The following is a 27,802-nucleotide window of genomic DNA, read 5'->3' on the forward strand; positions in this document are numbered from 1 at the left end:
GGACGTTAAGTTGGCAAACAAGATATAGAATTCTTTTATGAATGTGTAAGAAGAATTTAAGAAGAAGTAGGCAATAAAATTTTAAGGGCTGTACAGATCTTCTCCTTCCCTTCCACCCTTCTGTTGATACAAGAATCCAACTCAAAGTGCTTCAATGCCCTTTGCACAAGCCCTGAGCAGCTTTAATTTCTATATGGTTATATTAGTTATCCAAGTCGCTTTAAAAAAAAAAGATATCCAAGTCTTTAAATGAAAAAATATATACTAATCATTAAATCAAATATTCGAATAGTTAATTTTATTTGATCGTCAATTAATGCTTACAAGTTCGAAGATTAAATTTGTTTTCTTACGCAAATATACATTTGTAACATCATTCATTAACTTCCATAGGGGAACCTTGGTGGGGAGAAAAGATTATATTTTGAAATGCTTTCACAAAGACTGGAAAAAGGGTGCAAACAGCTGCCCCCAAAATAATCATTTGCTATCTTCAAAAGTCACTAGTAAAATGATGATTATAGGTGCTCGAATATAGTCCATATGCCCAAAACTACAACTACTATATAAATGTATGTAAAAAGTATTTGTGGCTCAGCACATATAATTAAATCACAGGAACAGTGTGCGTTTCCAAATTGCAAAATTGTGTCAGACAATATTGTCATTGCATAATGATTCCTTGTTTGGTCTCTTGACTGGAGAAATGCCCAAGACAAAGAGAGAAAAGAGGAGTACAAAACGTGAAAGTAGCTAATGTTACCTAAAAAGAAATTGCCTGGCAGGATGTGGCTGGTACAAGTCATTGTTATGCACAGCCACCCCGGCCCGAACCAATCGCTTGTCAAAGTTTCTGTCTGCTTTTGCTCGCAGAGCTATAACTAAGCAGATTGTGTTACCTGATAAACAACTCTATATGTGAAAGGTTCCTTCAAATCCAAAACAAATAACTTGCAAAGCAACAAGTACTCGTTACCTAATATGTTGCTTTTCCTTTGAGAAAACAATATAACCAACATCTCTACATTTAGATTTACTAAGTTGTTCTGCTGCAACGATCAATTCCTTTTTAATCCAAGATATGTATAATTTCATGGGTGAAAATATTGTGGCCAAAAAACAAGAAAAAGAAGGGAATTGTTTAAACTTTGCTGGGGGGGGGGAGGAGGGGGAGGGAAGGGCTTTTGATATGATATTCCAGCGGTTAAAATCATTATCTAAAGCCGCAAAAATACAAAAGCCTATCAGGCTCAAACGTTTCTCTATCACACAGATAAGTCGCAAGCAGTGTCGCTTTCAGCTGTGTCTCCATTTTCTTGATTCGAGAGACAAGGTGGGAGAGACAGATGCTAAGTCTCAAGAGTTCTTTTTGTAAAAACAAATGAAATGAAAGGAATGACTGCACCCCCCATTTGCATGATCGAGCAAAGGAGTTTGATTTATTTAATGTTTTTGAAGCAACCTGTAAGAATTAAACCATGCTGAAACAAATGCAAAAGTAGGCATTGACTATACGTACAACAACAGCAACAGCTTTGGTTCTCCTTGATGTAAGAGCATTCAGCTGAGCAATGTAAGGAGGGTTTTGGTTTAAAGAAACTAGCTAGAATTGAATATTAGTTCATGACACGAAAAGGGTTTAAAAAATCGACCCTCCAAAGGGAACTGAAGTCTGATAGAGAAATACCATTAGAATCTATGATGAGCCTTAAATGAGGGCTTCTGTTTTTTGTTTCTTCTTTTTTACCTTACAATCTTACATTCAATGTCTGATAAACGTTATTTTCTTAACCGATGGAGAGGGTGGTCCTGATCCTGACCCAATTCTTTGTTTTTCCTTTTTCTTCTGATCGCTGTTTCGTAACACCTGGGTTTTTGTTAGGCTCGAACCTCTACTAGACTATTCAAAAATGGGTCGCCCATGTACGTCCAGAATGGTTTGTTTGTCTTGTTTGGGGTGTGTAAATTACGAATTCAATGCGAAAGAAACAGACGAAAGTTCATATGAGTGCCTTTAATTTCCTCCATTTAAAACAGAGGACCCCTCCACAAAAGGGTGCTTAAGTATTTTGCACAACAACTTGGGTCAGTCCCCACCTCGAAAATGGCTACTCAGAAGCTACCCAAGGACTGTCCACCAACCAGATGACTCTCCTCCCATGGACCCCACTTGGAAAATTTTGGGTTTTTGGGCTTGGGCCCATCTTGGGAAGAATTTATGGAACTGATTGAAGATTTCAGCCAGCCAGGGTGAAGGATGGGGGTCACAATTGTGGATGGCCTCTGCTACACAGCACCCCTCTTTCCAGACTCCAGCCCATGTGGGGTTCAAGCCTGGTTGCCGGTAGATGGATAGAGCACTACCGCCACAATTTTAGTACTAATTCGTCACAAACTTTACCCGCAATGCGGATAAAGGTTCACAAACAGGATGAAAGTGGAAACAAAAGTAAAGAGTTTGATCTTTCCCATGTAGTTTGGGATTGTTGTTAAGATTAGCATTTCACATCATTAGATACTAATGCTTTTTTGCCTCTTAAACTGAGACCAGCTTTTGTATTAAACTGTCAAGGAAATTTTGTAATGTTGTATGTTTCTGATTTCTATTTTTTGCATGGTGATTGCTTGCAGCTGATTATTGGAAATATCAATGACAAGGATGGGCTAAAAACTAAAAGGTCCCAACTCCCTGGAACATGGGCCGCCAGCAAGAAAACCCATATATGAATTCATTAGGAGCAAAGTTCAGTTTCTACATCCAGCCAGCCATTTGTAGGGGCCACTGCCATTCAAGTCTTGTCTGCAAAAGATCCTATGGTTGTATAATGACACTCGCCCGATCTTCTGGTCAGGTCTAGGTAGGGGACCTTATTTGAAGACTTAAAATAAGGGTGTGTAGTTAGGTTATAGAAAATGGAAAGAGTCCAAGACTTAAGATTGGTGAAAAGGAACTCAAAGCATTACGATATTGTTAGCTTCCTTGATGTCCATCTCAGTTTTATGAACTTTACATGTTACACGAGTTTAACTGAATTAGTCTTTAGTCCTTTAGGGACCAGGGTCATTCCAAGTTGGTACGAAGTCGTACATGTCCAAGTTATTGGTTTTGTTGATATTAATAGAAAGGAAAAAATACAAAATCACAAGGATTTGAAGGCTCGAGGAGACTGGAAGCTTAGAAACAAAATGATCTTGGAACAATGTTCATTAGTGGGCTTGAATGCCCCATGTCTCTCTCACGCCCCATCTCAATTCCTGGCCCCCTGATCTTTACTTCATTGTAGAGGTGTACTAATTATAGGACACGCAATGAAGTCTGCAAATTGACTGAAGCTATATGTATCCAATCAGAAAAAGAGAACTGGACTTGAGATCATAAATGACAGGATAGAATAGTTGGATATTGATGCAAATTTGCTTCCTGATTGAAAAATTATTGCGTTGATATCACCTGACATGTCAATTATCTGGTATTAAAACCTGTAGACCGATCAAGAAGTAGAAATTATTTATTTCTTTCCTTTCAAATTTTGGATATGAATACGAAGGTCTAACCTTTTAAATATATAAAGAAATTGATGATAACAGTCACCTCGAGTTCGAATATCATAGGTTTCTAGTTTCTGTATACTTGCAAATCGCAATAGATTGAGAGGAACCCTCCATCCCAAAGCTTTTCAGTAAAGAGATTGGTAACCTAGAAAATGACGGGCCAAGGGGCATGTATATTCCACTTGCAGAAGTGTAAACATAATCAACTCTCTGGTAGTGGCAGTCATGACACATCTTCTCGAACTCGTACAGCTATTTCCATTTAGGGGTGGGTATTAACGGTTTTGAGATCGATATCTGATTATAATCTTAGACTTCCATGTTTGGTTTGAGTTGGATCCCATTTTTCTCAAATCACAATCAATCTTGAAGGCAATCACGCCAATGCATTTCACTGCGTCGGATAGTATATTTACTTTGCAGCTAAAACTTAGGACGGGGCATGCCTAATCCAAAGCTACCGCTGCCTAGTATCTTTACTTTGCTTAGCTACGGAAAAGCATGGCATCATGTGCTGTGGGACACGAAAGGACGTATGATTCAGGGCGAGAAAGCACGAGAAGGGGCACATTCAAAGCACATGTACATGGACAAACTGCACCGACAACTTTAGGATGAAAAGTACGAACACTGTCACGCCTTTCAAATTCATCATACGAGCATTTTAATCCAAAAGAATACAAAATGTCTCATCCATTGCATTTATATTCTCAGTCATGAGAATGGGAATTGTTTTAATAGCTGCATGGCAACAGACAAAAAGAGCCTAACGACGCCAAGTGATGCACGGCAGTCCCACCCTGCATCCGTTGGTTTGTGAAAACTGGAACCGGAAAGATTAGAGATAAACCTTTCAAGGTTGGCCCACGAACTTGGCCTAGACTTGATGGAAGGTTTGGTCCATATGAATACAGAGCCAGAGATTTGCCCCACAACATGTTTTGGTCTTCCCTTGCTAAACTCTTGTTTTATATTTAAGGACGGGCCGTGCGACCAAAAAGGCCATTGTGTCAAGTTTGGGAAGAAAAGAGGAAGGGCCAATTTTCATGGAGAAGTACAACAAGCACTTAGTTCAGAGAGATCCAATCCTTTTAAAAATGGGTTTGGAAAAAAGAAGGAAAGTTTTCTATAAGTATTCTCATGGAGCAAAATGGAGTGAGGGGCTTCAGAATAGTAAGAAAAAGAATTGCAGGAAAGAAAATGGTTAAACTCTGCAGTTATATGAAGTGTGTTAGTTAAGGTGTGTTTGGGTTCTTAGCGCATACCGAAATTTCAGAAAGCAACTTTACTTTTCACCACCCAATTTTCCATTATCACACATGTTCAATCACAGTTTTGCAACCTTCAACAAAACTTGGATTCAGCAGAGGTAAAGATAAACTGAATAAGACATTAATTTGCACCAGGAAAAATGCACAACCATATATCAAGCTAGATGAAAAATTCACAGGAAAGAACCTTGAATTAAAATTTCCTTCTGCGAATTGCCAGATCAAAACAATCAACCAGCACTCATCAATCCAAAGTAAGTTTCATACATTTCATATTGTATTCTAGTACGAAACAGCAGCATGAAGTAGTTAACTGAAATCACGCTACCTCCAAGGAGACTTGCCATTGGTAATGGAGAAATACTCCAACAAGTACTTATAAGTACTTTTGTTTCAGTATACCGTTATTTTAAGCTGAAGTGAGTTCTCCGCAAACTCTGCAAGGTAATTCCAATTAATTTACACATGGTCTCACTTGTATTGTTATTTCTTTAGTCTACTGCTTTGATGTCACCGAGCTATCTGACTGGAGTGCATTGCCTTGGGCATCTGCATAAGGTCTAATGAAAGTTCTACGCCACCAGACCTCAAAGGCCCTCTGAAGATTTGGGCAGTTGTCACCAGCCTTCAGAAAACTGCCCAACCAAGCCAGCAAAATACTCTGCTGATCCTCTAGAGGCAATGTGAGGATTGTCCTGCCGATGCCTTCCTCCACAACTTTCCGATCAAATGATCTGCAGCTATGTTGCAACCAGCTGTAGTCATTGATCAATGGCTGCAACCAGGTTTGTAACAACAGCTGACGAGTGTCCTTCACTGGTAGCAACTCCCCTTTTCCAATTCCAACAAACAACCGAGCTGTAATGCAGCTAACATGGTGACGAGACACAATAGGCAGCTTTGAATGTAACGTTGCTAACTCTTGCTGGCTAGCCCACATTAGTGCAAATTCATCTGCAGCTTGCCTGTCAGACAAAATCTCAAGCAGCCATGAGAGATTATCTGCCTGCAAAGCTATTTGTTTCACCACAGGTTCTTTGCTTTCCATGGGTTTAGCAGTGAATTCTGGGTCAGCTGCTTGCTTGAACAGAGACAAAAGTGAATCCAAGCAGCTTCTGCATGATGCATAAACAGTTTCATTGCAGATGTCAGCTGAACCAGCATAGCTTGGAAGACTATTATTCTCCCTAAGAAGCTTCAATACTATAGATTTCATTTCACGCCGGCCTCTCTCCTCATTGCTTTTAAGAACAAGTTCCATTATGTGTGAAATTGTGTCCCTGGGGGGATTAGAGATATCAGAAGAGATGCGTTTTAGTACTGGGGTAACTCCAATACCTTCACCCTGGAGTTGCAAAACTAAAGAGACCACCTTTTCTTCTTCCTCTTCACCAACCCAAGGAACTGCTTCCAAGTATTCCAAGCATGATTGAATGCATGAGTTAAAGCCGAGTAGTTCAGCGACCTGCAAAGATGTTGATGACATGCATAAGGAAATTTCATAAAAGGAAAGAACTCTAAAATCCAGTAGCTGGCTTCACATACAGCAGAAAAAAAAAGATATTTTAACAAAACATGCTCACATGTATTAAGTTTATGACTGAACAAATTGTTAGATATCCATCAACATCATGTTAAACTTTTAATATGCAAATGTTAAGCATAACTAGCAAACAATGAATCCAGTGATGGACATATGATACAACATGCCCTTCAAAAGTTTCAGAATACACATCACTAAGAATGCAAGTTTGTAACAAAATGACAGGTTATGCCATTCTCACCTTTAGCAAGAATAAAATAATTGGCATCAAGCAGAGAAACAGAAAGACATAGGTAGTTGCTAATAGGATCAAATCTTAATCATTAATTTCTACTAATTCTCCAAGTCAGAATCATCCTTTCACAAGGCAACATCTTCATTCTGTCTCTGAGGCTGGAATTCCATCTCAGACAATAGAGATAGGACATTAGCAAGAATACAAGTAAATCCAAACTACACTTATAGCAAACATCCTCAATGGTAACGTTTGAGTATTTTACTTGGCTTTCCAAGCATGAGAAAGAAAATTTTGATCTGCCAGTTATGCAGCATTTCACAGTGTGAATATAAATATCTGTTGCAGTGAGACAGCTAATTGCCTTTTGAATTCATGTACATCAAAAAATGGTATATTCAAATAAAGCAGAAATAATAGCAAGTATTGAAGATGCAAGAAACAATTATACAAAAGTTGAATAAATTAATCAAACCACATCACTAGATCCAACAAGAGGACAGAATGATATGTTGATATGTAACCTGGCAAGCATTAAGTCCAAGTGCGCAACATATGTACCAAAATTTAGGCAGCTTGATAAGAGGAGAAAAGGCTATAGAAAGATGATGGTGGTAACTAGTCACATGGTAAACTCAGGTAAGATAAGGTCTCAAAATAACAAATGGGCCTCAGCATCAGATATTCCTTCAATCTGAGCTGGGAAGAAGACTTCTCTTTACTAATATAATTATTTGTTAAGGTTGGAAACAAACTACAAATGGTGTCCCTAGCATGTGTGTGTATGCAGAACATAAAAAGATTCAGCTCCTAAAAATAGAAAGGCCATAGCATGAACGTGCAAATTACCTTGAGAATGCGGAGCACACGTGAAACACTTTGTTTGATCAATCGCTGCTTCATTTCCTTGCAGTACATCAGTCCCACAGTTTCAACGTAAATTTCAACATCCTCACAGTCATCAAGTTCAAGGCAAGACAAACCAGACTCTTGCTCAGAAAGTTTATCAGTGAAAAAACTACTATGCTCCAGTAGAACTTTCTTGTGCACACTCAATTTCACACAAAACCCTTGCTTTCCAAGCAGAATCACCTTCATATCACTGGTTCCTGGTTCACCAAACTCAATTGCCACCTTCCTAGGCACATGTTCTACCTTAGGCCTCGGCGCCCTCTCAAGAACAACCGGTGCACTAATACCAGGATTATCTGGGGTAAAAGTTCTTTGATCATCAGAGGTAACTGCTGCCCTTATTGGAGTGGTCATTGGCTTCTTCTCAGTTAGTGGGATCTGTTTCTTCTGAACAGTAGTCTTGGGTGGTGGTGAGGAGGATTTGGGTTTGTTAAGAGGATTTTGTGATTTGAGAGTCTTTTGGAACACAACAGGAGAGGGACAACACCAGAAACCTTCCGGGGTCACAGCAATTGGGACATTTCTAATCTTGGTTTGGCCTTGCTCTACCCTAGTGAGTCTAATTTCAGCCATTTTCAGCAATAACTCAAAGCATTATTTTATGAAAATAAGGCACATACCCACTAACGTTAAAAGATTTCTATACAGTAACAAATTAGCTCTCTCCTCGCCAAAAAAAGACTGTTCAAACTTGCCTAAAACAATTAAGTGAAATCTTATTTGAAATAAAACTACCAAAAATTAAAGTACTCCAACTTACAGCTTTCCTAAGATAAAACAAACTGGAACAGTAATCTAAAGTTAGCAAAATAAAGATTCTACAAAGTAAGAACCTGAAATTTCTTCAAGACGCTTGATTAGCAATACAAACAACAATAACAACAAATCCCAGAAAGACAGGGAAAGGAGAAAAAAAAAGAAAAGCAAAATATTTAGAGATTCTCCTACCTCCAGACTATAGATCAAAATCCTAGAGAAAAATAGGGGAAAACAAAAAAAAAAACCCTTGAAAAAAATGAGAAAACAAGCATGAAAAAAGTGTACCTTTTTATACCCAACAAAGAGAATCTTGAAAACTTCCAAACACAAAAACCTCAGCTAAAGAAAGACTGGTGTTAATGTGTATACTGGGTATCTCCTCTGAAAACCCATTTCTTATCTCTTATTTCTAAGCCCACGGGTGCCTAAAATGATTGAGTGAAAGCTCTGGTGTCAAGCATCAAGGGAACCATTCAACTCAAACTTTGCCCGGAGCAGAATAATGAGTAAAGTGTCACTCTTTTTAATTTTTTGTACAGAGAGGAAAAGAAGAAATATTAACCCACAACAGCTAAAGTAAAAATAAACCAAAAATTAAAAAGAAAGAAAGAAAGGAACTTGATGCGGTTTGGTTTGCTTTTACTTTAACACTGTTTCTGTCTCTCCCTATGCTTTTGATGATTGTTTTACTTTGCATGTCTTTGCCACTCTGAATATTCTTTCTTTTGTCTTAAAACGCTTCCTTTGTGATCAAACAAGCTTCTTTTTTTTAATTGCCTCTCATCACCTTTCTTTTAAATTTTCCACCTTTATTAACTTCATTTTTATATTTTTGCCAAACCCCATAAATTTTTGGGTTCTTTCTGTCTCGAGTCGTTGCTTTTGTGGGCCGCTGCTGGATTTTCTATGCAAAAGTGAGCATCGTTTTCATGAGTACTGGTGGCCTGGTGGGTTAATGAAATGACTTGAGATGCCCTCAAAGGGCTGCTGAATTTGGCCGACAGAGTTAGGAATGGGTGAAGGGCATTGTGGGGAGATCCAACAGTCTTTGATAGTGCTGGGGGATAGTGAAAATGATGGATGTTCCAAGAAAAGTCTCTTAACTCTCAACTCACCTTTGTGTATTTTTGTGGGTGATGAAGAGCACATGCTGATCTTTCTTCGTTACTTTTTTTCTCTGTTAGATGAAGAGAAACTTCAACTCTGGTTTGTCTACGTTAAATCACTCACTTTGTTTGGAGGTTTTCTTTTGGAAATATTGGAAAGGCCAGAGCAATTAAAAGAAAGCATACATTTGGATTTCTTCTTTATTTGAACAAGGTCATCATGCCCAACAGAAACTACATAGTAACTTCTTCCATGTTGAATCTTAATGCAAAACCAGAACATTGTGAGAAGATGACGAAAGGGTTATTTAAAAGACATTGGTTTCATTAAATTCCAAACCTAACATCTAAAATGGAAAATCAGAACATGCATAATACTTTGATTAGTTTGAACAGTAATTGAAATAGCTGTGTCAATGCCTTAACCATGTTCCTTCTTGGTTGGATAGTGTAGTTTGAGCTTAGGTTAACAAATTTATGATGACATTTAAAACACAAGAAGAGCCAACAACATTATTAGTAAAAGTTGCATGGTTATAAAAACTTTTTATGAAAGATTATTATGACCTTGGAGGGTTCAAATTTAAACTAGAACAGCTTTAATATCCCATCATACTAGCAAGTTATAAAGAGCCTAATCAGAACTACTCATGTTATTATTGGGAGCATTCTCTTAATTCAACTTCTCATATATATTAGATAATTCATCATTTCCTTCATTCTTGATCCTTTTATTTTGTTAGCAAAGGGGGGAAAAAAGCTTGTTATAGGCTATATTAGATAATTCATCATTTCCTTCATCCTTGATCCTTTTATTTTGTTAGCAAAGGGGGAAAAAGAAGCTTGTTATAGGCTATAACTACATGTCTTCTTTCCTCTCTGATTTGCCATCAATTCAGATCTTAACAAAAGCTTCTGAATGGACCCATCTGTCAAGAGGGAAAAAAGAAAAAAAATAAAGGCAGAGAGCATCATTCAAATTGATTCATAGGAACATGAAAATACACTTGCTTTGTTTAAAATTGGCAATTCCCCCTACTTGCTTTATAAAAAGGAAGGAAATTATCACAATCAAATAGAAGAAAAAAAAAAGAAGTTAGCATGTGGCACAATTCCACACAAGATGATGGCATTAGTTAGAAGACCAAATATCAAAGCAAGGCTCTTGAAAAATCTTTTTGACTTTGGGGGCAGCCCCTCCTCCCCTTCCTCCTCATTTCAGTAAACTCTCGCTTTCTATGCTGTAATGCAATAATGGAGTTCTAAGAAATGATGGGGGAAAAAGAGAGCAAGGGTTCATCATCAGTGGTTCCAAAAGGAAAACCATTTGCAAGATGGCCTGGCTGGAAATTTGGCCCACCTTGCCACTCATTTGAATCATTCTCCATGTGGTGGGTCGTCCCTGGTGGACTCGTGTGCCATGTTTGTGCTATCAATTACTCACTAATCTCTGTCATTTGCTGGTTTTAATCTTTATATATAATTTCTTACATCGTAACTTATATTCCAAGCATGATGATTAATCATATCTTATTTTAAAAACCCAAGAATAGACCTCATTATGATATGGGTCAAGAGTGGGAGCTGAGGAATAATCTCTATAGAAATATCTCAAAATTTTCCCTTTTTTCTGATTTTTCTCTTATTAAAAACTTCATAAGCAAATTTGTACATTTGTCACATATATCTATTTGATTATAATAAGCTAGTTTCTCGTGGTACATGTTTGTATATAAAAAGAATAAAAAGATGAGCAATGTTAACATAATTTGAGGAAACCCTTTTTTGTTTTCTCTCTTTTCTTTCCTTTTCGCAAGATTCATTCGTTCTTTGTCTTCAATTTTATCTACGCAAAAACTGTGTTTGACAGAATTGCTCAACATCTAGAAACAATGAGTTCTTGGAACCCTATCTGTAACATGCTTTGGCTCAATGGAGGCACTTTTACTTTGCATGCCTGTGGGATAATGTCTACAGCAGATCAGCCAAGTTGCCTGCTATGTCTGCGCTAGATTTTGAACTGTGTCACCCCAAACCCCGTACCCATGTGGACATGGTCCCTGCCGGGTTCCTTTACCCAAGCTTCTGTTTTCCACTCCCAAACAAAACTCGATTTTAGCAATGGCAAAAAAAAAAAGGACCTTAAACATGGTTTTTCTTTAACCAAAATTGATCAATTTAACATCATTGTTTAACATGTAAGAACTTGAAGATGCATGCCCTCTCATTCCTTCCAAAGCTTTACTCATTTGTTAAAGAATATTCTATTGCATATAATACAGGTTTGGTATGGAAAGATGCTTGATATGCCCAAAAAGTCAAAAGCCTCACATAAAGAAAGGTGATCTGCTGATAAAATAAAGCAATTTTAATTTTATATACAACTCCAGAATACTGCTAGTACATTGCTGATTGATAATTAAGAATACTGAACTTCCAGAAAGTTGAGCAGTTGACTATAGGAATTGGGCGTCTATTATAATTGTTATACACAAAACATATTAAACTTTCTTTGCATCTTTGAAACAGAAGACAATGGCAAAACCCACAAAGCTATTCAGCTGGTGTTCTCTGCTAATGGCAATCATGTTTGGTTTTTCTTCATCTGTCCAGTTGAATGATCCTGGTATAATGATTATAGTTTTTCATCTTGAGATTTTGTATTTGCTTTTGTTTTATTAGCTAATAATTCTTTTGTTTTTCTTATCCTAATATTGATTGGCATAGATTGGTACTTCTGGTTTCCCCTCTATGCTTGTGCTTGTGTTGTTAATCTGGTAAATTGGATAAACTCCAGTAAAGGAGCGATCAGGCATATCGCAAAAGTAGCACTGTTTCTTGCAGTGTTCTTGTTTGTTAAGGTTGTGATTGAAGATTCTTTGAGTAAGATAGCAGGATTCTGGTCATTAGATTTGACTGAGAGGGTTGTTAGGGAGAAAACTGGTAGTGCCTTGGTTATCATCTCTATGATTTTGCATCTCAAAGCTATATCAGAACCAACAGATCTCAAGCAAAGGAAGAAGAAGAACAAAATTGGAAGACTTGTTGAATATGGTGAGAAACTTAGAACCAGTTTATTCCATTTGTATTGTTCGTGAACATCAGAATCTGAGATTGAAAGAGTTTTTAATTGTTATGTTTCTGGTTAAATTTGTCAAAACAGGAATGGCATTCGTGGTGGCTTTCAGCTACGGGCTTCCCTTCGTCTTCTTTGTGGTTCAGAAAGGGGAAATGAGGTTTTGAACAACAGCTATGGATGGACCAGAATTCCTTGTCCTGCCTGGAATCTACGAGATAACTTACACCAACACACCATAGTTGATCACACTAACTTCTAGCATTTTGCTAATGCAAATCCTGTAACATTTTTGTGACAGATACCAGATATGTCAGAATAAAGAAGAATGAGGAGCAGTCGTCCCTGTTTCTGTTCGTTTGTGGAGAAAATTTGTACATGACCCACTTCGGAAAATTGAAGTTTCGACATGTCTGTAATGACATATCTTGTCTAGTCATGTCTTTTTTAATCGGTCAGTTTCTGACATTACACAAACATGTGACAATAACTGCTCAAACTTTTGGTGCAATGCAATGGAGAATAAATTTTATACATGGGAGAACAAACTAGAGAGAATGTCACAAATAATGCACTAATACCAAAAAGAGGCAATTCATGCATCAAAAAAACTACAGTACTTACTTTCTAGCATTCCTAGGCTAAGCTATCAACCTAAGAACTCCGTACAATGGGGAAAAACAGAAAAACCTACAGTATACCCTACCCAAAAGTGACTTCAGTACTCAAAAAAGGGAAAAAAAAAATTAAATTGGGGGAGAGGAGGGGGGAAATCTAGAAAGACATCTACCAAAATACACTTCAAGATTTCTATCCCATTCCTTGAAGCCCGTTTAGAAAGAAGCATGTAGGTACAATCTGGCTTGGTAGAAAATCTATATTGAAAGTTGCACCTTCTGTCTGGAGCCTGCTGAATTCCATTGCCAGTTATACAGACTTGGCCAGTTTACCCTTGCCTTAATGCAAGAACGTCCCCATAAAAAGGTAGAACTGTTGGCAATGAGACTCCCAGATTTAGTCCTGTGACTAGCTTGATGGAGGTAAAGCTCCCATGGTCGAGCCTTGTAACCTCATTTGTGAACTCTAACTGCAAACCTTAGATATCATAGAGACCCCATAGTGTTCACTGAGGGTTTAGTAAAGGCGGCCCCGGCATGTGGAAGCTCCACATTGACATGGATACCCTTGTCCAGGCAGTAGTTCATATCGATAGTCATAAGTCAGCTCTTCACCCATAGCTATCTGCAAAATTGTACAACAATAGAATGGCAGGATTCAACACATGCATAATACTATAAGAATGACACCCTTTGATTATTACTTTTTTCTTTCGAAAAGTAAACAAGTGTTTTTTATTCAATAACAAGATCTTAAATAATTACTGCTTATCTGCAAAAGAAAAAAAAAAACTAATTACTAATTAGATGTGGGGGTGAATCCAATCCAATGAGGTAACAATCATGACCAGCATTGAAGAGATCACCTACTATATCTTGGTAGAAGAAAAAAGTCAAGAGATGCCTATTTCTTTCACCCAACTAAACTCTTTTACTTTCTTCTTTCCTTTTTCCGATAAGTCACCCAATTAAACTAAGTCATCTAAACCACAAGGTCTTCCACAAAACATTTTGAACCTTAGTTCATTGAGATTTCACAGATGTGACAGATTTATACTCTACATTGTTGAGAAGTGCTTACATCTTGACTGGCATAGAGACCAATGTGAGCACGCTGACAATCCATGCTGTCCACAAGAACTTGATGATTCACAAGATTTGGTGAGCAACTGGGAGAATTAAAAGAAGAAGGATAAGTTATCAAGAGTGAATCAACAGAAATTCAAGATCTCGAAAGTAGAGATATGGGATTCATAAAAGTTGAACTGCACCACTTAGGCAGAATAGATACTCAGAAAAGTCATAAATGCTAAAGGGCATCTTACTCACAGCAGAAATAAGGTCAATATATTTAAAACCTCTGAATCCTCAGTCACACAATTATTATGGCCAAGTTACAATTTAGACAAACCAGAATCAAGAATATGGGCAAGCATTTCAGTATGTGATGCATGGAAAAGTGTATCCTCACCTATGATTGATAAACCGAGAAACATTTCCATACTTGGTGGCATCAATGATGTATCGAACCTGTCCTTCAATCAATCTGCTCATATCATTGATATGAGAATCAATGTTATACATGTAGTTGCAACCGTCTCTACCATACCTGAAATCAGATCATATAGCCTATTCAACATTAAGCATAAAAACAACCATAAGGTGAAAACGGATCTTCATAAATAGAGAAGTGGAACCTGGTAAGCCTATTGTTTGCCTCCTGCTCATCTAAGATCTCACCAATGTACTCACATACAAATGTGCCACTCAGAATTGGTTCACCAGCCCTGACTCCCCAGCCCTGAAGATCAACATGCAGCAACATCAAAGAACAAACCTATAGGCATTCAACCAAAAATTGAAAGCATTACCTTATTCTTTGTTTTGAATACTTCCAATTTCAGTCCTACTCCATTTTGCAAAACCCTATTTGGACATGACCTACTGCAGCTACACATGTGATTGCATTCATAGACAAGGTAGCCCTCCTGCACAGTTTTACAAAGGTTTCATCACAAGATATAAACCAGAATCAAAGACAGCATCAAGGATGCCAACCAGACTAAGTAGCCATATCTACTTATCAATAAGGGCTTGCCATTTTATAATGTTTTGAATGGTGAAGCTATGCAATTCTAAGAGGAGGAAAAAACATCGTATTAGATGCTTATGAGCATCAAATCAAGTCAATAATTCACTCCTTGTCAAGAAAAAACCATCCATTGCATGCCAAGCAACAATAAAGGGCAAGAAAAAAAGCCATCTGATTGACTGTATAAAAAGATTCTTCAAGCGAATAACAGCACACACTCTTTTATATGTGACCTGAAAAACACTATAAGTAAGCAACACCAAGATATGATGCTTTAGAGTGAAAATAGTAAAGGTTGATAGAACAGGAATTAAAGTACCTCCAAGATAATTCGCCCTTTGTCATCATATGGAAATCTGCCACGCATGGGTTTCCCATATATGTCTCTTGCATCTTCATAATCATTGTCAAAGAGATATACATGATCACATGTCTCAGGACAGCATGTTGAATTGGAACAGGTGCACCTGAGTTGCAAACTCTGAAAAAATTTGTATACATAAATAGAAGGAAAAATGACAATTTTTACAAGACAAAACATAAGAGTTAAACCTATCCAAACAATTTACAAATGTACATCATGTGAGGGGTGAGATGCAAGCCATCTGGCACAAAGATGATGCCTGTCCTTGTCTTAAGAAATAGCATTTGATGGTATTATCAAACAAAACCCAGAAATCTCCAGGCAAGAGAATAATCAAGTATCTTAAAAATAACTTCTGGTGGTAAGGTCATTGTGACATTCAATCAAAGTAAACTGCATTGAGGCATAACTGCAAGGAATCTATATGTAGCAATAGACAAAAGGCTATAATAATCTGAACACAAAGGTACCTCAGTATCAAGATCAAGGGATTGATGAAGCATAGATTTTGTAACATAAGTAAAGTTCTTCCAAGGCATGGAGGATCTAGCATTTTGTTCATCGGAACTATCACCAGAGATACAAAGAAAATCAGAAAGATCATCATCAACCACACAAGCTACTCGAACAGATTCCTTCCCAAAGCTTATATCATCACAAAAGACACTGGCCTTCTGCATGGGCCATTGTTTAAAATGTTGTGAATCGATGATATAGTGACACTCATCCAGTTCCCACTCCTCATCTGCATGATCCAAGGAATCTCCTGATTGGTGGCCCCCAAAACCATTAGGAAGAGGCATCAATGGGGACAGAAGATCTGGGTCCTTGACAGGCTTACATCCATTTACACATACAAATTCCTCTTGGTGCCACTCGACTTGAATGTTGTGCTCACTGCAAAGTTTGGCCGCCTTAAGGTACATACATTCTGGTAAAACTCCATACTTCTCCTCCAATGAGGCTCTGAGGCTCACTTTGCAACAAGACGAGCGAGCAATAGACAAAATGTCTAAGTTATTAGGTCGCGGTTTTGTTTTATGAATTTTGGAAAATAATATTTTTGCAATGGCTGAGCAGTGGAATTCTGCTAATCTACCAAGATTTGCTGTCTTTGTTGCATGAGGCTGTACACTAATGATGTCAGTGTCAATCGATTTTGATGCCTGGAGGTGTTTTTTCATAGTTGCAGTTGCCCTGTTCCTTATCCTATATGATACTGCCCCAAGACCTTTCTTGAATCTAGGGCGGCTAAGTCTCCCAGATTTTAATTTATAAGCATAATAACGAACCCCTCTCTTTGGGGGGCGAGAGCTAGCTAAACTAGGTCCCATGTGCGCAGCCTGGTGGTGGCGACCAAGATCAGGCAGCAAATCAAACTTCAAGCTGCAAAACCTGCAAATAAACTTTCGAAAACTGCCTACATTCTCTGAATTATTCTCCAAAGAAGCTGAATTTCTGAGCTCAAGTTTCAGTGGAGATTCATCACCTGCAGATAAATTATGCTGTTGAGCAACCCTTGACAGTCTAAAATCAACAGGATGAACTGACAGCACATGCAACCATAATTCCTCAGTATTGCCAAAATGGCTGCCACAGGGAATGCATCGAAGAAGCATGCACTGTTCAACAAATTGCACATGGTGTCTCTCCTGAACATGGGACTCCAAAACTTTCTTGTTAGTAAATGAATCCAGGCAAATTGCACAAGCATAACCTCTAAACAACCATTGTGCTTCTTTTTTATGATTCTCCATCCAGTGTGTGCCAAGTTGCTGGTCATCAAGAAATTCCACTGAGCATATTTTGCACTTAATAGTCTTATCATCATCAAAGCTATCATTTATGGCCAATGGCAATGGAACTGGTTCTTCCACAAAAGAGGACAGAGGTGCACCTTCGTTGCCAGTGAAGCCCCATAACCTTTGGAGTCTCTCCTTTTCACTGTAAACTAACTTCATCAAAATTTCCCCAACTCTAAAATCTTTTGATGCTTCAGAAAGGGCCCACTGAAGTTGGACTTCCACAGGAACTGGGTTTCTTAGAGATAAAATACTTTTAAAGAGCTTGTAGAAAAGTTCACATGCTTGGTGTAAATGCAATTTTTGCTCAAGTGAATAGCAGTCCTTCAAAAGATCTAGAAACACTTCTTTCGAAACTATCCTACTCTTACCATTCCTTGCACGCTTGAGCCAGCTCGGAAGGTGTTTATCACAGTATAATGAAAGCCGTTTAGGACTTTCATGACAAGGATCAAAACCGCTATGGGAGTATAAGCCTATGCAACGATGATCATGATCTTTACTGAAATGTTCAGGCTTCTCAATTAAGCTGTTTCTTTCATGGAAGGCATCACCATCAATTACTGACACTGGCTCCACTTGCAGGGGACTTTCACTGTCTCCCACCAAAACTATATCTCTGCAATACGTGGTTTCTGAACTGGGAATAATCTCCACATGCTTCCTTTTATGTGTGTGCTCCAGAGAATGTGAGATATTATTTGCATCATTTTTGGGTCTGTGTTTCTTGCAGAATGAGGAGCCATATAGGGAACGATGCTTGCATCTAGTGCCAAGCACGGTGGTACCTTCACACATTGGTGTATCAACAGGGGGAGTCACTTCTGCTTTGCCAGAGCTACCAATAAAACGAGAGGCCAAGTGCACGCAACAATAAACATCCCCATCATTTGCCCACCTCACACACTGCCTTCCCTTAGACTCTATAAATGCTATGCATTGCCGGTTTTTACTCCCAGTATCTATGGATTTCTTAACAACTGCTTCATTCACAGGTGTCAACTCCACTTCCTTTGGCTGAATGTTCAGAGTTGAGGTGCTCTTGACCTCTTCACTTGCTGGTTTTATTTCAACATCTTTAGTGTGGATGAGCTCAGAATGCCTTGCTTCAACCACAATATTCTCCCATCTATCAGTCAAATTATTTGATGCATCCATCGTTGTGGTTTCCTCCCTCTCATCCTCCTTTTTACAAAGTTCTGGTGTTAGCATGTTGACATCTACAGCATCTCGGCTACTAAAAAAATCAGAGTCAATTTCAACTGTCATAGTTTGATCTGAACCATTGCTTTGCACCTGCGAGGCATGTGTCTCTGCACGACGTACTTCAAGTTTGGGCCTCTTCCTGCAAACTTGAAGATTTGTGTTCAAGGGACCATCACTGTTCCGATGCTCAATATCTCCAGCAGTAGATACAGGATGAGAAGTTGAGAACAACTTCATAACTTCATGCTTCCAGGTTTTCCACTCAGAACCAAGTGTGGGCTGCACAGGTGCATCCCCAAGAGACCTAACCTCATTCCACAGTATAGAATCAAACAATTCCTAAATCAAAGGCAAAGAAAAAGTATTACTTTTATATCAAATTGACTATGAAATGGGCAGAACAACAGTCCCCACCCCACTGCCCCAGAAGAAACAAAAGTTATGCAACTGATGCACGCCCCCCTGTTTGCCTTAATGGAATGTTAGATGTAGTTCTAAAAACTTTACTTCCAAGCCCAAAGGTCAAGCAAAGCGGGAGAGGGAGGGGTGACAGTGACTGTTAGGTGACAAAAATTCTACACACTTGGGAAATCCATTTGAGATTCATAATTTCAAACCACGTTCTATTTCAATATGCACCGATATCAACAGAAATGGCAACCATAGAGAAAAACATACCTCCTTTAGCAATTCAATTAATTCAGCACTATGTGCATTCTGACATTGTTGTACCCATGAGTGAAACGATTCTTGAAGCCAGTCAGCATTTATGTAGCGCTGCAATATCATCTGCAGAGAAGAGAAATGTTATTACCTCATTCTTATTCCATGTAAAGAGGGGAATGGCAGAGGAGATTGACATAAATTAGATAAAAGGTAAATGGTGGAGATGGCTGTGTGGTTATGATATTGACAGCAGTCAACGCCCTACTCACTTCAACAAAGATGAACTCAAACAACTAAGAATATGCGACCATTCAGCTCCCGCCAGGATATATTCTCATATAGTAACAACTAAAATCTCAACAAAAAGGTATAAGGTTAACAAAGAGCTATTTTTCACGCGTTTCTAATAAAGGGTGTAAGTTAATGCATGAAATTAAATCAATTTCTGGTTTAGAGTACGGATATAGTAGGGAAGACCTTTCACTTATCCATGTTTGTTCATTTTCCAAATACCTCCCACCTTATTTTCATTTATCCACAAGGTTTTACATATGTCAAATCATCCACATCACATGCTATTATTTGGTGTCCATCATCTAATGCAGGTAACGTTTCTAACATCTTTTGAAGCATGTCAAGTTAAGGATTTACACTTTGAAGCTTCAAAAGCATCTTTCCAAGATCAGAATAACCACTACAGTGTGAAGCCTCCATAGCAAATTCCTTCCAGACAATCACATTTCGTGCTGTCTCTATCAAAGCCTACACAATTAGGAATAGAACTCTGGTAAGAAGAGAGCTAAGGAACTGAGGAAGTATATCAAATATACAAGGATTAAAAAAAAACGGAAGAAGAAGAAAAACAATACCTCACAATGAAACTGATCAATTATATTCAGCATCCCAACAGCTAGCTTTTGCATTATGTAGCGCCTTGCAACAGTCAAATCTCTAACCATTTTTAGTCCAACTTTATGACTCCTATATGCAATTGGCTGAGGGAACTCATTAATGGACCGGACAAGTAACATGTCTGCCCAAGAATAATTCCTGGTATGAGGAAAAAATATCACAAAATACTGCTTCCGATCATGAGTCGGTTTTGCTTTTAAAGTCGATAATGGCCAGTCCGCCCTTGCACATCTGATTCCAGCCTGCCATTTTCCTCTCCACTATACTTGGAAAAACAGAAGAGTATCAACATGAAAATAAATTCACATGTATTTCATCTTCTAGCAAATAAAAGAACTAATAAACTGATAATCATAAAAAATTAAACAAAAAACTAGAAACAGGATTTTAATAGAGAAAATATTCAGATGATATAATCAAGGGAATTTAAGAGAATAAACGGGATAATGTGTTAAGCACACAAATATACCAATTCCTAAAAAATACAGAAGGCATAATGTGAGAGCACATCCTAGAAACAGTTGCTGAAATGCAAATCAAAACCTTAAACTTTGGATAAGAGATATGGTATTTGATGGATATTAAAGCTAAAACAAGAAATGCTACCTTGACCCACAATGCCACAGATTCGTCACGCTCTAACCACTTAGGCTCTAAAAGAGACAGCTCTCCCTCCCTGTTGTTGCTCAGCAATTCACTTTCTATGGTATCCACGATTAAATTAGAGTTTTCAGATGGCAAATAAGGTCCAGTGCAACAATTCTGTGCATTTGAATCATCATCTTCATAATCATGTGATCCACAAGATAATCTTTGGCCCTCTGCCTGAGCATCATAATATGAAGATCCACTGTGGTGTTCTTCCGAAATAGGCAATTCATCCCTTGTGCCTTGACCTTCATCCTGTCTTTCCATTGGATTCCCTTCCACACCTAGCAATAACTCATCCATCCTACCATCTGCCACTTGAACTTCTTTTCTATGTTCCAAGCGTTTAGATTCTCCGTCAAAGATTACAGTAGTTCCTGAACTCTGTTGAGCACAATCAGAATCCGCAACATACTGAACACCAGAACAGGGGAGCACTTCCATGATTCAAACTGAAGTCTCTACAACAGTGTATTGTGCATATGAACATTGATTATCAGCCAAAGTCACTTCCCTGTCCAAATAAAACTCAACCATGGAAGAGTAAGATGATGCCAAAGAAATATGGCCAAAGATATATATTGAAAACTGCAAAAAAAAAAAAAAAAAAGAAAGATAAAAATACAGAACCAGATACATTATATAGTATAGACAGGACTTAAGATAAAGACAGAACAGAGATACAAGTTACACATGAGCACGAGCATGTAAAATACATAGATATGAATGCTCAGAATGTACTTCATGCAATTTAAATGAAACACTAAGATCCTGCAAGAGGGTTATGGCTTAATGCATGGTGCCATTCAGCCATGGAAAAGTCCTACATAGGCAAACATCTACATAGTGCTTACATGACCAGTTTAACATGCTCTCAGTCACTGTATTGTTACTTATTTAACTTTATTTACAATTTTAAAGAACATGACATCTTCCAGGAAAGGAAGTGCTAAAGCTAAAGGTATTTTGTCAGCATTAATTTCATCAAACTTCACCTTTCACAACAGTTTATACATTTCTAAAACATCCTGGATTAGGTACAGAATTGGCAGCTAAAATTCTGGAATCCATGCAGAATTTTAACAATTCCGGTTCATCCCATTTCTACAACAAACGTGCACTATCTATCAATACCAATGATTTCATTTTGATGCCATAAATTTAGCATAGTGATAATCATCTTTTCGATAGAAATGAAAAGGCTGTCCTCATGTATTAGGCAAAACATGTAAAATAAAACCAAAAGCTTCAAATTATTATCAAACAAGAAAAAAAAAATTTCCAGAAACTTAAGAGATACCTTTATTTTATAATGAATTAAATTAGCAGAATAAAAAAACCCATTTAGCGTTTATTTTAAAGTGTAGGGTTCCTGGCCAAAGCTAAGCTATTTCTGCAAAGAAAATATGCAGCATGGCTAAACCCAGATCTTAAAATCCATCCCAAAAACCAAACTTTCCAGAGATCATTAGCTAAAACCCTAAACCAACAAACCCAGAAACAGAATTGCCACAAAACCCTAACATAATCAACCAATTTCATCATTAATTGTCATAATATTAACCCCCGAAAACCCCTTTCTATTATATTCACATTATGTAAAAACCCCATAAACAGATCATTAAAAATGGTGACTCCATGGTCGGTGGGTCCAAATTCCAGATCATATAAGTAAGAAAGATATCTAATCTCCAAATCAGATAACATGTAGCTAAGTACATAAAAACAATTAATCTCTAAAAATTTTGGATAAACTTACAAGGGAAGGGAAAGGGTTCATTACATTTAAGATAATGGGTTTTTTTGGGAGGGGTAAGTCATGTAATAATACTAATATTTAGGGCATAGCAGCAGGAAAGAGCACAGCAACGAGCAGCTAGGTCACAGAAGAGAACCATAGAATTAGAAATTGACTGCAAAATGTGACATACATAATGCGCATAACATGTGAAATGCTATATAAGCCAAAGTTAATTAACAGAGGAGATAAAAGAGAAGGGGGCGGCTAATGTATTTTACCTTCTATATAGAGTTTAAGGAAGATCACCCAATTTTTTTTTCCATGGATGTTAGGTTTTTTCGCTAGGCAAATGGAATTGGAGAAAAAGGGTTTTTTTTTTCTTTTGAGTTTGGGTGTTGGGGGGGGGTTAAGGTCTAGGGAATAGATAGATAGATAGATAGATGTGGTTCGTGAGTCGTGACAACCAGGTTTTCATGGGGAGTTGGGCATGTTCCCGTGGCCAAAAGTGAAAGGAAGAAAGGGAATTCGATATAAAGGAAACAAAAATATAAATTGGTGTGCCTGGGGGGGGGGGGGGGAGGGATGTGTCTCTAACTCGAAAGACTTCTAAACAAATAAGAAGACCAAACTCAAACTGGGTTTGGTAATGTTTTGGGTCTCGTCTTGTGTTCTGTTTCTGTACTTTGGTTACGTGTCGTAGGTCTAAATCTAAAAAAGAAGGCTTTGGGTGTGTTTTTTTTTTTTTTTGTTTTCCCAATCAATAGAAAGGAGAAGGAACCACGAAATGGGTATTTCCAGGGAGGATCTGAAATTATCGGGGTGGCTTTGGGGTTGTTGGGGCGAGGGGGGATTGTGATAAAATTGGTAAAGATGAAAACTTGGTAAGATGGGGATTTGGTTTCCAAGGTTTCTTAGTAGTAATAGTAGACATCGAGATGCGAAATTGAGGTCCGTCTCATGTTTTGGTTACTGTGTAAAGTCTACTCAAAACGGGGGGCTACTGGATATTGCGATGCGAATCCCCTTTCCTTTGGCCCTTTCAGATCAGGTCATGACCCACTCACCCTTCTCATACCTTACATTGGTCATGCTGTTATTTGCTTATTCCACCGTTTTCAAAATTACAGATTTGCGATTCCTTTTCCTATATAGACTTAATGCACAATTCTGACTTCAAAATCTCTTACTCAAATCTCCCCCTAAAAAGGCTCATTTTTTTTTTTATATATACGCAGCATTCCCTTCAGTTTCCATTTGTAGCCAGAATACAATTATTAGAGCAGGCATGGTGAACTTCTCTTTCCAAAGGATAATGCTATCCTTCTCATCTGTTGAATACTATACTGCCCTTTATCATTATCAGAATATTTGACTCAAAATCAACCATTTAAGAGGGGACAAAAGTTTCATTACTCATCTTTCTCAATAAATTTTCAATGTTTGATACATGATCTCTGTTTAAAAAGTATGATTTAAGAAATTATCGTGAAAATTTAATCTAATTTCGATTCATAACAACTTTTCCTTTTAGATAAGAGATACCAAAATTGATCAATCAGTAATTGTCTAGGAATCAAAGGTATGGACATTGACTAATCACCAACAATATTTATATGATCAGTTAAATGAAATCAAACTGAAGCATGCTTGAAGACTTGAAGAGGATAAAAAAGTCTTAACCCATTCGAGCTGTCTTCTTCATCTTCTACCTTTCAATTTTTGCCTTCGAAAATATCTTGAAACCCAAGCCAATAAAAACATATTAGGTCTAGGAAGCAAGCTTATTCATTCCTCTTTTCTTCATGATTATCTTTCAAGTTAAGAAAGCTTTCACAAGCTTATTTTTCTACTTGTCAACATGCACAAAAGCTATTTAAAAAAAAAAAATGCTACAAATCGATACTAACAGCAATAGCCATTTAAGTTGGAAAGTAAGAAAAAAAAAAAAAAAGAGAATCCAAACAAACTTAAGTAGTTCATTCTAGCAGGAAACTGAAGACCTTTTGCAACAGCAATGGACAGGTTTGAAAGTAACTTGCCCACAACCTGCTTTTATCCTGCAATAAATTAAAAATCGAGGGACAACATACTAGTAAAAGAAAAGTAGAATGAGGGAAAAAATAGAGGCTTTTGGCGGGAGGAGATGCCTGAGGAATGAGGATGATTTTGAACCTTTTGCCAATTCTTGGGTGAGAAGGCAGGCTACAATATTCTGACCAGCAACCAATATTGAACTCCAATGAAATCCTGACAATAGAACACACACCCGCAGCAAAACTAATTGAAAGATCAAAACAACCCCAACTCTCACCTCACTAAAGGAAAAGAGAAAAAAAAAAAAAAACTGGATTTGAAGATGCTATTTCTAGCTTGATACAGTCTTCAAAATCATGGCCAATATATAAATATATAACAATTTTAAATCTTACTTGAATATATTCTCACCTGCTTATTTAAATGTCAAAAAAGTAGTATCTGTACCTTAAGCTTGGACGTTTTTTCTTGTTAACCTTTCTAATCAAGTAGCTTACTCAAATTAAGACATGGTAACTAGCGGGAATTGCCAGGAGAACCTGATTATGGTTATTCTGGAAAAATCTTTCATCAAGGTGCTTCAGAACAGAACTCAATCCAAACCCAGATAAGGAAAAATCTATGGGAAGCTATCAAATGTAACTACCATACTAGTTAGAAGAATTGTTAGAGATCAACAAAATGAAGGATATCAAAACAAGACTAATAAGTGAACTCTATCAAATATAACAACCCATACTAGTTAGAAGAATTGTTAAAGAACACAATGAAGGAAATCAAAGCAAGACCAATAAGTGAGCTCTCATAGACTAGGTGTTACAACTCTACACAAAAAAAAAAAAAAAAAAAACTGCAGATAAATCAATGGTGCAATCAACTTTTATGCAGGGGTCACAGCAATATTCTGTTCATCATTCCAGCTTTTTCTCAAAGGACATGCAGTCCTAAGTAATTATAACTAGGGTGATATTCAGATACAGTTTGCCAATCAAAGAGTAAAAACATCTGATGGGTCTCTATGGCAGTATAAGACATGTACTTTCCACCTTGAGCTTTGAAATTGAAAATGTTCTGGCTACCATATAATTTAGATAGCAAAGAACTGTTGTACTTGTCATAATCATAAAGGCACCATGCAAATGCATCAAACCCAGACCATTTCTTTTGGACACAATAATTGCATGCATTTACCATTGGGCATCAAATTCTTTGCAGGTGTACCAAAAAAGGGGAAAGAGTGATAAAAAAAACAAAAATATAAGCAAAAATGTATAAAATTCTAGCACGTCTGTATCAATTAAAATGCTAAAAAGTTGTATTGGGTGATTTTCAAACAAGCAACCACCCTTAGACAGGACTATAATTTGCAGGACCAAGCAAATTATGTTAAATCTTACCAAATTGTAACAGAACTCAGCAACCCAAAAGAACTGCAACATATGGAGCATTAACTGGTCAGCAAATCCATAAACAAAGAAAGAAAAAGCAGAAAAGGGAAGCCATTGAAGCAGATGTTCACTCCTTTTGTCAATGGAAGATGAAAATCAGCAGGAAAAAATGTGGTTAAAAAAATCAGGAAAAAAATTTGCGATCTATCTCTCGATTTGTGCGTGTCATCCGCCCACGACGGCGGTTGGATTTTTCTACTTTAAGAGCCAAACATAATCAAAGCTAAGCAATGTGGGAGTTTTCCGCTTTCGACACATACTGTTGACCATTTGGCATCACCTTGTTGACTCGCGAATCGGTAGAGACTCAAAACTAGATTCAAGTCCAAGGATAAATTCAAAATCAGCACTCAAATAAACTTTTAGAATATGTGAACAAATATTTTGTTATATAAATAATAATAATAAAAATATTAAAATTTCACAAGTTATAAAGCTTGTTAACTACTTAAAATTGAGCATCACAAAATTCTAAACTTTATTTGACACGTTACTTATTCTAATCCTTCAAGCTCGAGTTGGGCTCAATAATAAATGAGTCAGATTTGAGTTTTGAATAACTTCTGAATAGCTTGATTTGTGTTTCTCTTTAGTTCCATTAAAGTAAATTTGACAATGATTGAATCGAATTTAAATATTTATCAAAATAAATTCAAATAACTCACAAATGATTGAATTCAATTCGAGTCGATTTTGACAATAGTTGAATTTAAACATTAATCAAATCAAGCTAGAGTAACTCTCGAATAATTTGATTTGTGTATACCTTTACTTCAATTAGAGTTAGTTCAACAATGACTGAATGAGTTGAATTCGAAAGACGTGATATGCTTATTACCTTATTTTAAATTAAATAAATTTTTATATTTTTACTTTAAATGATATAAATTTTTATAATTAATTATTAACTTAATTAAAATATCATTTGTCATTTTATACTATATAACATTAATGTGATATAATAACATATTATAATTGATGACAATATGACATGCTAACATATCATAATAGATGATAACATGATATATTAATTTAACATGATAATATAATTATGTGATGTTTTTCATATTTCGTATCAATACCATTGTAACGTCATGCGAATATTAAATAACAAGTGATATTTTGATTAATAATAAATAGTTAATTATTAATCATAAAAATTTATTTATTTCAAAATACAAAAAAAAATTTGATTAAATATAATAAAAAATAAAAAATTATTTAATTTTTAAAAATAATTTATAAAGTTATTAAAGTATTATATCCATTCGAATTGACTTGGTTGTACCCTTTTTCTATGTAGTCATGGGCCCGTTAAGGATAACCTTTCGGGTCTTGAAAGTCAGCCCAATCAAGAAACCAATGGGCCAATAATGAAAGTCCAAAAACAAAATATTCGAGACCTAAAAAGAAGTCAAAACATAAAGTTATATGTGTGTGTATATATATATATATATTTTTAAGGTCAACGTAGAACTCAGCTAGGTGAGTGGTTTTTTACTTGAATTTTTTTTTCTTTTTGGCAGGCGGCCTTTCCATGTGGCCTCTAGCTGGTAGAGCAAATTATCTAATAATTAAATTTTTAACAGGATTGGGGTTTGTGGTTTGATTTTCAACTAATTAACAGTAGCCAACTTGTTTGTTGGATGTGGTTTATTGCTTTATGTTAAGTTATTATATTTATCAGATAAGTCTTTAAGGAAATAGTTGAATGGATCAGTGGTTCTAACCTCTAAGATTTGCTACAATTTGGTACAACCAAAGCATATTCATTGAGACATAATGAAACCAGGAAGCAATCTGTGATTATCTTCTCAA

General features: G+C 36.9%; 3 protein-coding genes and 1 long non-coding RNA gene across 5 annotated transcripts; 1 reads left to right on the forward strand and 3 right to left on the reverse strand.

The window, feature by feature from the left end:
• Positions 1-4,995: 4,995 nt before the first annotated feature.
• Positions 4,996-8,985, reverse strand: LOC18611011 (BTB/POZ domain protein). The gene is made up of 2 exons (XM_007047011.3): positions 7,451-8,985; positions 4,996-6,288 (listed from the first exon to the last, which is right to left on the reverse strand). Exons 1-2 carry the CDS (start codon positions 8,084-8,086, stop codon positions 5,320-5,322), a joined length of 1,605 nt encoding a protein of 534 aa, XP_007047073.2. The 5' UTR covers positions 8,087-8,985; the 3' UTR covers positions 4,996-5,319.
• Positions 8,986-11,799: 2,814 nt separating this feature from the next.
• Positions 11,800-12,825, forward strand: LOC18611012 (transmembrane family 220 helix protein). The gene is made up of 3 exons (XM_018127728.2): positions 11,800-12,004; positions 12,106-12,432; positions 12,542-12,825. The coding sequence occupies exons 1-3, from the start codon at positions 11,914-11,916 to the stop codon at positions 12,619-12,621; spliced, it is 498 nt and encodes a 165-aa protein (XP_017983217.2). The 5' UTR covers positions 11,800-11,913; the 3' UTR covers positions 12,622-12,825.
• A 129-nt stretch (positions 12,826-12,954) lies between these two features.
• Positions 12,955-23,078, reverse strand: SUVR5 (histone-lysine N-methyltransferase SUVR5). 2 transcript variants are annotated; one of them, XM_007047013.3, is made up of 12 exons: positions 22,781-23,078; positions 20,720-21,275; positions 20,071-20,373; positions 19,853-19,963; positions 19,214-19,324; positions 15,998-18,874; positions 15,483-15,644; positions 14,943-15,059; positions 14,769-14,872; positions 14,543-14,680; positions 14,153-14,240; positions 12,955-13,696 (listed from the first exon to the last, which is right to left on the reverse strand). In XM_007047013.3, exons 2-12 carry the CDS (start codon positions 21,203-21,205, stop codon positions 13,589-13,591), a joined length of 4,605 nt encoding a protein of 1,534 aa, XP_007047075.3. In that variant the 5' UTR covers positions 21,206-21,275; positions 22,781-23,078; the 3' UTR covers positions 12,955-13,588. The 2 variants fall into 2 exon arrangements, with proteins under 2 accessions (XP_007047075.3, XP_088662061.1); XM_088805935.1 differs by lacking the exon at positions 22,781-23,078 and having other exon boundaries at positions 20,071-20,378; positions 20,720-20,862.
• A 1,140-nt stretch (positions 23,079-24,218) lies between these two features.
• On the reverse strand, positions 24,219-26,253 carry LOC148764422 (uncharacterized). The gene is made up of 2 exons (XR_016025311.1): positions 25,934-26,253; positions 24,219-24,749 (listed from the first exon to the last, which is right to left on the reverse strand). It is a non-coding gene; the product is annotated as an uncharacterized LOC148764422 (long non-coding RNA).
• Between the last annotated feature and the right edge of the window lie 1,549 nt (positions 26,254-27,802).

This window comes from Theobroma cacao, chromosome 1 (assembly GCF_053813885.1).
Source record: "Theobroma cacao isolate CCN51 chromosome 1, ASM5381388v1, whole genome shotgun sequence".
NCBI lineage: Eukaryota > Viridiplantae > Streptophyta > Magnoliopsida > Malvales > Malvaceae > Theobroma > Theobroma cacao.

Coding starts and splice junctions, on each gene's coding strand:
- LOC18611011 (XM_007047011.3), bottom strand. CDS start 8,086: ATGGCTGAAATTAGACTCACTAGGGTAGAGCAAGGCCAAACCAAGATT. Junction 6,289..7,450: donor GTGTGCTCCGCATTCTCAAG/GTAATTTGCACG, acceptor ACATCTTTGCAG/GTCGCTGAACTACTCGGCTT.
- LOC18611012 (XM_018127728.2), top strand. CDS start 11,914: ATGGCAAAACCCACAAAGCTATTCAGCTGGTGTTCTCTGCTAATGGCA. Junction 12,005..12,105: donor TGTCCAGTTGAATGATCCTG/GTATAATGATTA, acceptor TGATTGGCATAG/ATTGGTACTTCTGGTTTCCC. Junction 12,433..12,541: donor TGGAAGACTTGTTGAATATG/GTGAGAAACTTA, acceptor TTGTCAAAACAG/GAATGGCATTCGTGGTGGCT.
- SUVR5 (XM_007047013.3), bottom strand. CDS start 21,205: ATGGAAGTGCTCCCCTGTTCTGGTGTTCAGTATGTTGCGGATTCTGAT. Junction 20,374..20,719: donor CTGTGGCATTGTGGGTCAAG/GTAGCATTTCTT, acceptor TTCCAAGTATAG/TGGAGAGGAAAATGGCAGGC. Junction 14,681..14,768: donor GCAAACAATAGGCTTACCAG/GTTCCACTTCTC, acceptor ATCTGATTTCAG/GTATGGTAGAGACGGTTGCA.